A 12,679-nucleotide genomic window follows, 5' to 3' on the forward strand; every position below is an offset into this window, starting at 1 on the left:
GGGCTCCAAATATATTACAGTGGAAATTTGATCAGAACACAAAAGAAAAACAAAGAAACAAAAAATTCTACTGACTATGGATAGTATATTGTGTACATTTGCTTTCACATTAGATCAACAAAACAAAGAACCACTCACTATCACTGAAACTAAACAACTGAATGTAGAGTCATGTAAAACAAATCAACCCACCCAATCAAAAAAATATTGTAATATAATAAATAGCTTTGGTTCACCTTTTTACACAAGGAATCAATTAATTGATATCACAATGGTTTGTATAGATTTCATTAGCACAACAGTAAACTTTTTGGTTTTCTATTACATCAATTATCTTCAAAATTACATCCATAAGCTATTACAAGCAGATCTTTATAAAGAAGAATTTCTATAATTTCTTGTGTGGTAAGCACTGTACATTAAATACTGTTACTGTGACTAACAGCCATATAGTGACATAAGAGCCCATAAGAAACAGGATATTGTGTTTACGGTCACCTGTTTCTGTAGAATAAACCCGAAAGCTCTTGTCCCAGAAGCCACAGATAAGAATGTAGCGATTATCTGCTGTGACCACAAAACAATGTGCATTGATCTGGATGCTCTGATCCACAAGGTCTGTGATCTGCCGTTTGTTCACACCAGAGTTATTGGCTGTAAAGAAATGCAAAACACATTTACGACTAAGCCATTCCAACACCTTCCTGTCATGCACTTAAGGGAGAAAATGAATACATTTAACTTTCAATGAACTGTGAATTTGTTGTTCAGTAAGCATTTTGAATATAAACAATTGGAGCTGTCTATACTGGATGTCAGAAATATAAAATTATTGTGACTCTTCAGGTTTCCCTTTGAATAAGACAAAAGATTTTATATGCTGTGACAATTCTTGATAAACTGCCTAACACATTGTATAATATGTGCTAATATTTTAAGTACATTGCAGAGGTATTCTCTGATAAAACAGCTACACACTGAACTATGGGAAAATGAAAGAGGTCCATTTATAATCCGAATCCTAACAAACAAACTGTATGGAGTCAATTCTTACGTAAGAACGGCCATACTGGGTCTGACCAAAGGTCCATCAAGCCCAGTATCCTGTCCTCTGACAGTGGCCAATGGCAGATGCCTCAAAGGGAATGAACAGACAGGTTATCAAGTGATCCATGTTCTGTCACCCAATCCCTGCTTCTGGGAAACAGAGGCTAGGGACACTCTTCCTGCCCATTCTGGCTAACAGCCATTGATGGACCTATCCTCCATGAATCCATCTAGCTCCCTTTTGAACCCCGTTAGAGAATTGGCCTTCACAACACCCTCTGGCAAGGAGTTCCAGAGGTTGACAGTGTGTTGCATGAAAAAATACTTTCTTGTGTTTGTTTTAAAACTGCTAACTATTAATTTCATTTGGTGGCCCCTTGTTCTTGTATTATGAGAAGGAGTAAATAACACTTCCTTATTTACTTTCTCTATAGCACTCACGATTTTATAACTTCTATCATATCCCCCCTTAGTCGCCTCTTTTCCAAGCAGAAAATCAGACTTATTAATCTCTCCTCATACGGAAGCTGTTCCATATCCCTAATCATTTTTGTTTCCCCTTTCTGAACTTTTTCCAGTTCCGCTATTTTTTTGGGGGGGATGGGGTGACAGCATCTGCACGCAGTATTCAAGGTGTGGGCATACCATGGATTTATATAAAGGCAATATGATATTTTCTGTCTTATTATCTATCCCTTTCTTGATGATTCCCAACATTCTATTCACTTTTTTGACTGCTGCTGCACATTGAGTGGATGATTTCAGAGAACAATCACAACTATCTCTTTCTTGAGTGGTAACAGCTAATTTAGACCATATCATTGTATATGTATAGTTAGGATTATGTTTTCCAATGTGCCTTACTTTGCATTTATCAACATTAAATTTCATCTGCCATTTTGTTGCCCAGTCACCTAGTTTTGTGAGATCCTTTTGTAGCTCTTCGCAGTCTGCCTGGGACTTAACAATCTTGAGTAGTTTTGTATCATCTGCAAATTTTACCACCTCACTGTTTACCTCTTTTCCCAGATCATTTATGAATATGTTAAATAGGACTGGGCCCAGTACAGATCCCTGGGGGACACCACTATTTACCTCTCTCCATTCTGAAAACTGACCATGTATTCCTACCCTTTCTTTCCTATCTTTTAACAGTTACCAATCCATGAGAGAACCTTCCCTCTTATCCCATGTCTGCTTATTTTGCTTAAAAGCCTTTGGTGAGGGACCTTGTCAAAGGCTTTCTGAAAATCTAAATACACTATATCGACTGGATCGCTGTTGTCCACATGCTTGTTGACCCCCTCAAAGAATTCTAGTAGATTGGTGAGGCATGATTTCCCTTTACAAAAAACATGTTGACTATTTCCCAACAAATTATGTTCATCTATGTGTCTGTCAATTTTGTTCTTTACAATAGTTTCAACCAATTCTTGGTGGTGTACCCTCTGCAGTGAACATCTCATCTTGAGTTGTGTGGCCTTGATGTAAACCACACTTCCACACCCTGGATAGCTAGGTGGCACGGGCATTGATGCAGTTGCAGAAGGGGAAGGTGGTCTACACCTATAATCCCTATTCTTTTTTTCTCTGTAGGTCCTGATGGGTAGACATGGCAGAGTAATAGAGGGATTATTGAGGCCAGTAGTGTTTCCTGGAAGGGGCTGGGGTGTACAACTCACAGGACTTTAGAGTCACCCTTGAGTCCTTTAGCCCATGGAACTTTGTCTCTCTCTGTTACGAAAAGAATGAGGATTATTCGTAGTGAGGCCAGCATCACAGGTTTCCCCTTTGATGGTACTTTTGGGCGAGCTGTTATGTTATGGGTAGATGAAGTTTGTTCAGTACTGAGAGTTGTAATGATCCAGCTGGTTCCCCTGTGCCCGCTGACACCAATAGCAATAGCTGTTTTACTGCCAGCGAAACCAGTACCAACAGTGAGAGGAAATCCCTGGCAGCCGCAAATGCCTCAAGCATAGTGTTGGTACAATGCAGTGCCGCAGATATGAGAGCTTCTTCTGGCTCTGGACTCGACGGTACCCATGTAGGTGCTGGAGTCAAGGGTGCCAACTTCTGCGGTACTGAGGCAGAGGCGTGTTGTGGATCACCCTCTTTTGGTCATCTGCTTTTTATGACTCTTCCTAGGCACTGGGGATTGGGATCAGTGCTGGGACTCTGACACAGTAGAAGCAGCACTCCTTACTGACACTGGGGCATTGGGTGCTAAGTGTGACCCGCCTGGCTCAGATGGAGATCTCAGTCCCACCTTCATGAGCAGAGACTTTAACCTGGCTTTCCCATCTTTTTCTATGTGAGGCTTAAGTCCTTGCAAATTTGGAAATGGTCCCCAGTATGAGCTTCCCCAATGCACTTGAGTGCAAGTCACTCAGGGGCATAGCCTTATTACAGGAAACGCAGGGCTTGAAGCCCAGTGACTGAGGCATCCCTTGGCACCAGGGATTGGCAAAAAAGCAGATAAACACAGAAAATCTACCCTAATGGGTACCACTGAGAAATAAATATTTCCGGTGATTGTGCATGGGGTGCGCACACACCAATAGTAGAATGCACATGTGCAAACACTCGAAAAAGAATTAATATTTGCCTGTTTTCTGTGTAAAACAAAGCACAATATACAAATATAGCTTAATCAACAATTCTTGAAAACACTGTTTTCAACTATATAACCATATTTTTATTATTGACATACCAATCAATGGATCCATTTCAATGGGAAGATGATGGGCTTGATCCAAAGAATATCCTGGGGCTCCCCTGAGGCCTACAGATGAAAGAAGGAATAAAACAAATATGGAACTTGCTTACAAAATTTTCATATTGTTTTTCCAGTATTAGAATTGTAAAATGATTATACCCCATAAAAATGCTTAATCTCTTAACATTTCTTGTTATATCAATTGTTAAGATTCTTTTTTCCAAGTGACAAAATATATAAGTTATTTACTCAAATAAATAAAATTAAATACAAATATATATGCTAACTTTGCGCCAACATCTGCTGTTGCTCACTTCAGCAAATCAACTCCTAATTTACAATGGTGTAACCGACCATTATGTTATATACAAATACAGGGACAGAGCCTCACAGCGCCATCATAGTGGTACAAAAGGGGAGGGACACTGGCTTAGACAGCCAACTGGAGATTCCTTTTCTGGAGGGAAATCCATGAGTGGTGTAAAGCTGGCATAGCTACCTCTATTCCAGCCACTGCTAATATAAGAGATATTTCAGGGGCCTAGCCAGGGAGTGCCGCATTTAGCAATCCTAGTCCACACAAGTGCTACTATAGAGCCATTACTGTTGGTGCAATGTACAGCTATAATTAAAAAGTCATTATTTGCCAAGAGTCACCATACAGTGCATTGGACCAGAGTTTCCTCCTATGCTTAGAAATACATAACTTGAATAGGTGTGGTTAACTGTGGTAGCTGTTGGCTTTTACAATGATGACCCCTATACGTGTGTGAAGAAGATAACATTTACACATTTCTCTGAACTGAATGTTCAATAGTGAGTGATGGAGCTAGTAATAAGATGAAGCCCCTCTCCCATCACACAGGCATAGTTTATATTAGCATACTATTCTGACACAGTAGATCTATCTTAAATGGCAGTATAAAAGTACAAGTGCATAAATTCCATCTGTTTGGGGAATAACATTCTAAACCCATGTTGGGTGGAAATGTTCTGCTCATTGAAACTGCTTCATTATTTTTTCAGCTTACTTAAAAGAAAACTATAATTAAAAAGAAAATGGTATCTGATTTGCTTTGTGTTGCAAACTGAAATTGTGTAAAGTAAGCAGCACTTCTTATCATCCATAATCTGTGATGTTTTAATCAGAATTGACATTTCAGAGTTTTCTACTAGTTGTGGCCAATTTACTGAAAATATATTTATCAAATCCTCTAACAAGTACAACTCTGGACCCAGCGAATCAGTCTTGTTGCAAGATCTCAAGCTTGGTATCTATAATTGATTGGGAGAGGGGACTAAGCGATTTAAATTGGGCTTGGGACATAACATGACAATCTTTTCCATGCCAGACCACTAGACTGTTTACCCTTACAAAGTATGGAAAGCGACGTGTGTGTGTGTATATACTTTACTTTCCAAGTCTCCATAAGAGGAAATGGAGACTACTGCAGAATATAAATATATACACATATTATAATGGGGTTCAAAAGGGAGCTAGATAGATTCATGGAAGATAGGTCCATCAATGGCTATTAGCCAGGATGGGCAGGAAGGGTGTCCCTAGCCTATGTTTGCCAGAAGCTGGGATTGGGTGACAGGACATGGATCACTTGATAACCTGTCTGTTCATTCCCTTTGAGGCATCTGCCATTGGCCACTGTCAGAAGACAGGATACTGGGCTTGATGGACCTTTGGTCTGACCCATTATGGCCATTCTTATGTTTTTATGGTCTAGGCAGGGGTCAGCAACCTTTCAGAAGTGGTGTGCCGAGTCTTCATTTATTCACTCTAATTTAAGGTTTCATGTGCCAGTAATACATTTTAACGTTTTTAGAAGGTCTCTTTCTATAAGTCTATAATATATAACTAAACTATTGTTGTAAGTAAAGTAAATAAGGTTTTTAAAATGTTTAAGAAGCTTCATTTAAAATTAAATTAAAATGCAGAGCTCCCTGGACCAGTGGCCAGGACCTGGGCAGTGTGAGTGCCACTGAAAATCAGCTCATGTGCCGCCTTTGGCACGCATGCCATAGGTTGCCTGCCCCTGGTCTAGGTATACTTAATCCTGTTTTAGCATGGGGGATTGGACTGAGTCACCTCTTAATTCCCCTTCCATCCCTACATTTTTATGATTCTATACAAGACTTGGAATATTGTGCCCCAAGCCCTTGAGTGTTTTAGTTTGGGCTTCTTTAGATGCATTGTCATTGTGAAGTGTATCTGCCTTGGTAAATTAGATATGGTGAGGTAGTTTCAGAGATAAAGTACCAGTAGTAGTATTGCTGTGGAGTCTCTTAATATACAGTCTCTTAATACAGAGTGAGTTGCAATGGTCTAGTCCTGAGGACACTTCTGTGGTTAAGTCCTAATCTGATAGGGAGAGCAAAAGTCTCCTGGTCAACCAAAGATGGCAGAAAACACTATCTGCTAGTGTTGTGATGTCTGTATCCAGGAGCTTGATATATCAATGCCAGACAAATCATCCTCCTGTCTTATACAGGAGTTTGCTATACCAGGCTGCAAACATTAATGATTTTTTCTTTTCTATATTACTGAGCCACAACTTTTAGGCCCTATTTATCACAACAAGTAATCCTCACAAAAGGGGTGGGATGGAGAGGCAAAATTGGTGGAGCAAGACACTTGTGAGGGAGGTAGCACAATTTGGGTGCAGGATAGTTGTGGGGGGGGGGGAAGGCAAATGACTCTTTCCAAGGTCAGAAGACAAACCCAATCTTCTGTAATATCAACAGACATCTTAAGCTTACTATCACCAGACCTTTTAAATTAAGAATCTTCAACTGACAATCCTTATATTTAGTAATAATATAGTCAGTTTCTAGTAATGAAATAAATGTCTAGAGTAGCATGTCATAAAAGTAAAGAGGGTCCTCAATTAACCTTGAAAAATCAGTTTTACAAATCAGTAATTTAACAACTCACCTTAGAAAGCTAGATACTTAGTATTAATGCACTATGCACAAGCTATTATGGAAAAATTAAGCTGTGTTTACATCTTATGATGGTACCTGAGTATCTCTGTGCAGTTTTATGTTCATGAACCTATTCTAAATGCTAGATTGTTGGATAATTATTGTTGGAATAATTAAGTAAAAAACACTACAATTAAATAATGCCACAGTTTTATAATAGAATATACACCTTAAAAAGTTCTTTTATAATTTAAATCTAAGTAGGCAAGATACTTTTTAAGATTGTAAACCAAACCAGCAAGAATTAGAAAATTCAGCATTAAGACTGATACTCTGTCCTAAATTATGCTGTTGTGAAGTAACAGAAAATGCCACATACAGTGTAAAAGCTAAGAACAGTGTAGGATTTATTTTGAATTTCTTGAGTGTTTTGCTTACCCTTCTCTTTTGCCTTACTTATTCAAAAAGCATTGTGGTATTTTAGATAAGTATCAAGATCGCACAAAGGATGCACGGTTTAGTTCACATATGGTTTGTGAACCGAATTCTGCATGTTAGCAAAGATGTTCATGTTTTACGCGGATGTAAGTGAACAAAATAGTTACATGAACCTCAAGGAAAAATCAAGGCCTATAAGGCTTCTCTTAACTAAAGCATGGTTGCTAGGGAACACCTGAGGTTTCCTTAGCTACCGTATCAGCTATTATTTACCTTTGTCTCACTAAAGTGGTGGGAGTGGGTGCGTTTCACTACTCCCACTGTTCTACTGCCCATTAAAAGATCCTTTTAAGAAATGGAGGAGAGAGTTCCCCAAGGGGCCTGCTAACGGGAAAGGGTGGTTAGCCAATGTCCCCAGAAGACCTGAAAAACTGACAGAAGACTAACAAAACACTGTTATTCAAATTAGTATTAAAGTACTGTAGGAGACTGACTTGTTTATGGTCTCTTACACTGGGTTTCTCAACTGCCAGTGTCACAAATGTTTGTAAGCAAATGACTCTTTTGGCAACATGGCTACCACCTGTAGCAGGCTCAGATTACTACTTCTGAACAGAAAACATCTTTTAAATACATTTCCATTTCACAATTTATATATACCAATGACTACTTCTTACCCTTCAACTTTACGCTATAGGGATGAGCAAAATTAATATAATTATCTTTTAAAAAGAGATGTGTAAAACTCTGGATAAACTTTGGGTACCTCTGAATGTGGAGGTACCTGATATAATACTCTAAGGTAATAATAAGATTTGCTTAAACTACGTCTAACCAGATAGCTGTGCAACACCATTTACATGTGTATTGCACAGTGACAGAGCACAGAAACATTTAGAACAGAATGTTGAAATAGATTGATGACCACTTAGTTGTTCACAGGGGTAATGATTAAGTTCTTCTAATTCACCCATATTGGACACTCTGTAAGTGGAGCCAAGGAATATAGTCCTTTAGTTTTTGCTTGTACTATTGGCTCTTGTGACAGACATCTGTATATAGCTGACACACCTTCAAATAGTGAACAGTGATACACACATACTAGCTAGCCTAGTACTATGTATTTCTGAAAATTGTGGCATATTATATATATATGTGGTGTCAAGAATAATAGTACTGTCCCAAAAATGTTACATTAAAGACTGATACCGATGTAGCAACAAAGCAATTGGCTGCCAAGCGAATGTGGTGGCTTTGGGGAGGGAGCTTCTCGGACTGATACCATGGACACTGTGAGTACTCAATACACTCAGGGATAAGTGGGTAAAAAACTGTTGCTTATCTGTAGGCGAGTGGGATTAACCCAGCTACTCTACTTGAAAGTTAGATGCACTGCTTACAGAATGTTTAAATAAGAGATCTATCTATGAGCACATACCTACTGTGTTGTGCCATCTATTCACTGCAAAAAGTCTGCTGCAAGTCACAGTTACCACTGCAGGAATGGTAAGGTGGGGAAGCGTGTTGGCTGCCACGTGTGTGACAGGAGAATTTGATGGAAATTTCAGCACCATTATAACATCCTGCTGCATCTGATCTTTAAACATGAGTGGACTCTGTGGAAGGAAACACTGTTGAGTAGAAAGGAGAAGAGAGCAGAAGAAAACAGAAGGGATAACACAATTAGTGAGGAGGTCTGAGGGAAAACAAGGTTAAAATGAGTAGGCAAACGTGTACATACAGGGAAAACAATGCTATCTGCACTAGCAATATAGGAGGGAAAACTATTGCTGGATCATTACATGAGGACAAATAGAGAAAAGGTATGGTTAAGGTCCATTAGGTTATCATTACAGGTTGTAAAGTGATAAATCAGCATTAATTCAAAAAATCAAAATACAAAATGATCAGAACAGTTAATATTCATACACTGTGGGTAGGAGTCAAATAGAAGAGTCAGTTAACACATTATTACATCAAAAACATAAAATTGTATAAAATCCAATGGCTGAAACAAGAATTTTTAGAGGAGGAACTCAGAAATCCCACAGATGATGAGTTATTTTTCTAGTGCATTGTAGATTTAAGTTAATCGTTAGAGAATACTACATGAATTGACTTTACTTTTTATTCCTTACAAATCATATTAAAAGGTATAAATGATTATAAAATCAGGGTGATAATTCTGTATGTAGAACATAATTTTTTCTCATGGGTAGTAACATTTTTATCACCAGTGAGAATTATATGAATCACGGAACTGGAAGGGACCTCAAGAGGTCATCTAGTTCAGTCCCCTGCACTAGTGGCAGGACTAATTATCTAGACCATTCCTGACAGGTGTTTGTCTAACCTGCTCTTAAAAATCTCCAATGATGGAGATTCCATAACCTTCCCAGGCAATTTATTCCAGTGCTTAACCACCCTGACAGTTAGGAAGTTTTTCTTAATATCCAATCTAAACCTCCCTTGCTGCAATTTAAGCCCATTGCTTCGTGAAGCCCAATTTGCATGTATTAGATGTCTTCATAAATTAACTGCTGTATCAACTAGGATGAATTCTAGGAATTTTCTGAATCTATTGATTTAAACTGCTGTCTAAAATACATTATCTACATTTTTAAGATCTAAAATATCTAGCTATCATGTAAATTTGCAGATACTGTTTAATTTAAAAAAGAGCAAAACTAAAATTTCCAGAGGAATTGCCATTTGCACAATGTAATTTTCCTTATGGGTAATGGAAACTATGAAAGCTAATGAAAATATTATGATCTGTTTACAGAAACTTCGCAGGAAGTTTCTTGCCCTCAGATGTTTAAACCAAAGACACTAATAGGGACAGATATCAGTATTTTTCACTTTGGCTACATAATATAATTCTTTGTAATGAGCACATTAAAGAGTGCATTGGTAATTAATACTGAAGTTCAAATTTAAATTACAAGGACATGATGTGTTCATTCACAGGAATGGACAGAAGGGTTCCAGCATGATTTGAACTATATTTTTTCATTCCTGACAAGCAGCCAATGTTCATAAATCACCCTGGAACATTTCCCCCTTTTTTTGAAACAAAATGTTCAATATGAGAAAAGCATGCAGTCATTTTTATTTCATGCAGTTATACTCAGCAAATACATATTTAGGAAGATAGTTTTTAAATCCAAGATTGGGCAACAGAAGTCAGTGACTGTAGGAAGTTAGAGCTATTCCAACTTCCACTGTGCTGTTTAAGAGCCTGCATGCAATTTCTGCACAGAGTAAGGGCTATGGCATTGTAGGCAACTCAGGGCATGAAAAGAAAGTGTTACTTAAATAGGTATTTTATGACCTATAAAGGATCCTCAGGTTGAAAGGAAATAAATTCTCAACCAGCAGTTATATCTCACCAGGTGCATGGCAGAGCTCCGAGGCGGATGTGGCTCAATAAGCAACTGAGATGGCGTCTGTCCAAAGTTCTGTATCTGTGCCTCCATGGCCTGCAGGGAAAGGAGAGTGATTGTCATAATCAATATGCATCAAAGAGATAGGTCAACACACTATTTGACAATGCAAGCAAATCCTAAGTCAGCCATGAAAAAAGTCCAGAAAATTCACCGGGTGCTCTTCTCTCAGGCTGCAGACTCATCCAAGTGTTAGTATTTTGTAGACAAGCTCTGCTTCTCCTTTCAAGCATGCTTCAGTTAACCAAATAACCATTCTTATTTCCAATAGCTGGGGTTACATGTGAAAATGTTAACCTGTGAGGACATGCAGTTAAGGGCTTCAGAGATTTCTTTGCACCAAATACAACACATATACCTTAATAAAGTCCTTTGTAAGGAGGAAAGTATGAGGGTCTCTAATAAAATACGCCTCTGGGATCTTAAAAGGGGGGAAGCAAATTGAGAAACAAAATTCATGGATAATGTATAAGAAAAAAAATAATCACAATTTCACTAACAAAACAGTTAAAAATAAAAAATACTGGAAATATATCATTTCAAGATACACTATAGCTACAGGGGTTACAATAAAAGTCTTTAGATAATGATCTAACTTCTAGGTAGTATTCTTTTACCAGATAAGATGATATTTAGTTTTTGTGTTTACTTTGGATGAGTTTTCACACCACAGAATATTGACAGTTGTAAAACCATGAAATATATACTGGTAATTAGTAATTCCAACTTTAAATTTCAGCACCAAATTCTGCTCTCAGTGTACGACAGAGTAACTCCCCAAACAGTAGAAACTGGCCCACAGGCTGAGATGTTTCAACAACCTACACAACCCACTCAGACATCCAAGTGTTTTTATGGTATATTTAAAACAATTGCTGGAATTTTTTTTTATTACTGCCTCCACTAATGACACTATTTAAGAACTCTCCTCGACTTTCAGATACCCAGGCTGCATTTCAGTGGATTTCAGAAAATCCAGAACTACACTTTAAATTAAGCAGCTGATTTAAAAAAATACTAAGTAGTATATACCCATATATTTGAAAGGACCATGCCATAAATAATTTTATTGTTTGTGTCGATGAGTTTCTCACCTTAGCATGCAAAAACAGCACATGAAAAAGCCCCCTAAAATATAAACCACATTGATGAATTATATTATTTCTTCTAAAACAATTTAAGAGGCAGTAGAACCTCTTCAATGTGCAGTCTGATTAAATGTACTCTTTCTAATCCACACAAAACAACTGCTGGCCTCTCCCCATTTCTCAAAAAAGAGATTGTAATAGATGACATAGGACATCTAAAATGTTGGTAATATTTAAAAAATATATTACAATATATTTGCTAATATTCAATGAATTATCACAAATAAAATACTGACAAAATAAGAATCTAAGACAAAGTCTAGCTGAAGTCAATGACGACTTTCCATCGACTTGAATGTGCTTTGGATCAGGCCCTGAGTGAATAAAGTCCATTTTGTGATGTGTTATTCCTGTTTTTATAATAATTGCTTACTCACTAATTCACAGAACGCGCTAGTTTGCAATGGGTCTCCTGGGGCCTTATCTTGCAAGGTGCTGAGTATCACCTAGAAACTGATGAGCACATTCAGTTTCTATTGACTTCATCTCCTAGTAGGTGCTCAGCATCTTGCAGGATCAGACATTGGTGCAAACTGGCAAGTTTCCATTGTAGCTGTATTTTAAATAACCAGAATAATCATTATATAAAATATTATACACATACACACAGAAACTTGATTTACGTCAACACAGACACAGTATTTTATATTATGCACATTACTCTGTAACAACACTTTTTAGTTTTTGATTCAATTTGTGTGAATTCGGTGTTCATAAGCGCAAACAAGGACTAATAGCAACAGTTAATGCCAGATATAGTGTGATATACAGGGTTCCATGCAGCTCTGGTAATAATCAGTTGAAGCAAATAACTCCCACTTATCAGTAGTTCAGACAATTATCAAAGTTATTACTATAGTGCTTTTTAAGAATCGTATTTTGAAATACAAATGTGAGTTGTTATACCTACCAGCAATATTGATCACAAAACACACATTCCTCTACCA

At 37.7% G+C, this 12,679-nt stretch overlaps 1 protein-coding gene across 6 annotated transcripts in view; it reads right to left on the minus strand.

Annotated features, from left to right (window-relative positions):
* Window positions 1-12,679, minus strand: part of NBEA (neurobeachin) — an 842,868-nt gene that overhangs the window by 25,341 nt on the left and 804,848 nt on the right. For 3 of the 6 annotated variants that reach the window (XM_045015913.1, XM_045015904.1, XM_045015899.1), the window contains 5 exons: window positions 10,943-11,005; window positions 10,531-10,620; window positions 8,577-8,769; window positions 3,758-3,829; window positions 499-654 (listed from right to left, as the gene is read on the minus strand). In XM_045015913.1, the coding sequence (XP_044871848.1) occupies window positions 499-654; window positions 3,758-3,829; window positions 8,577-8,769; window positions 10,531-10,620; window positions 10,943-11,005 (574 nt within the window). The remainder of the gene's footprint in view (window positions 1-498; window positions 655-3,757; window positions 3,830-8,576; window positions 8,770-10,530; window positions 10,621-10,942; window positions 11,006-12,679) is intronic. The other 3 variants (XM_045015935.1, XM_045015928.1, XM_045015923.1) reach the window with 1 other exon arrangement.

Source organism: Mauremys mutica, chromosome 1 (assembly GCF_020497125.1).
Source record: "Mauremys mutica isolate MM-2020 ecotype Southern chromosome 1, ASM2049712v1, whole genome shotgun sequence".
Classification (NCBI taxonomy): domain Eukaryota; kingdom Metazoa; phylum Chordata; order Testudines; family Geoemydidae; genus Mauremys; species Mauremys mutica.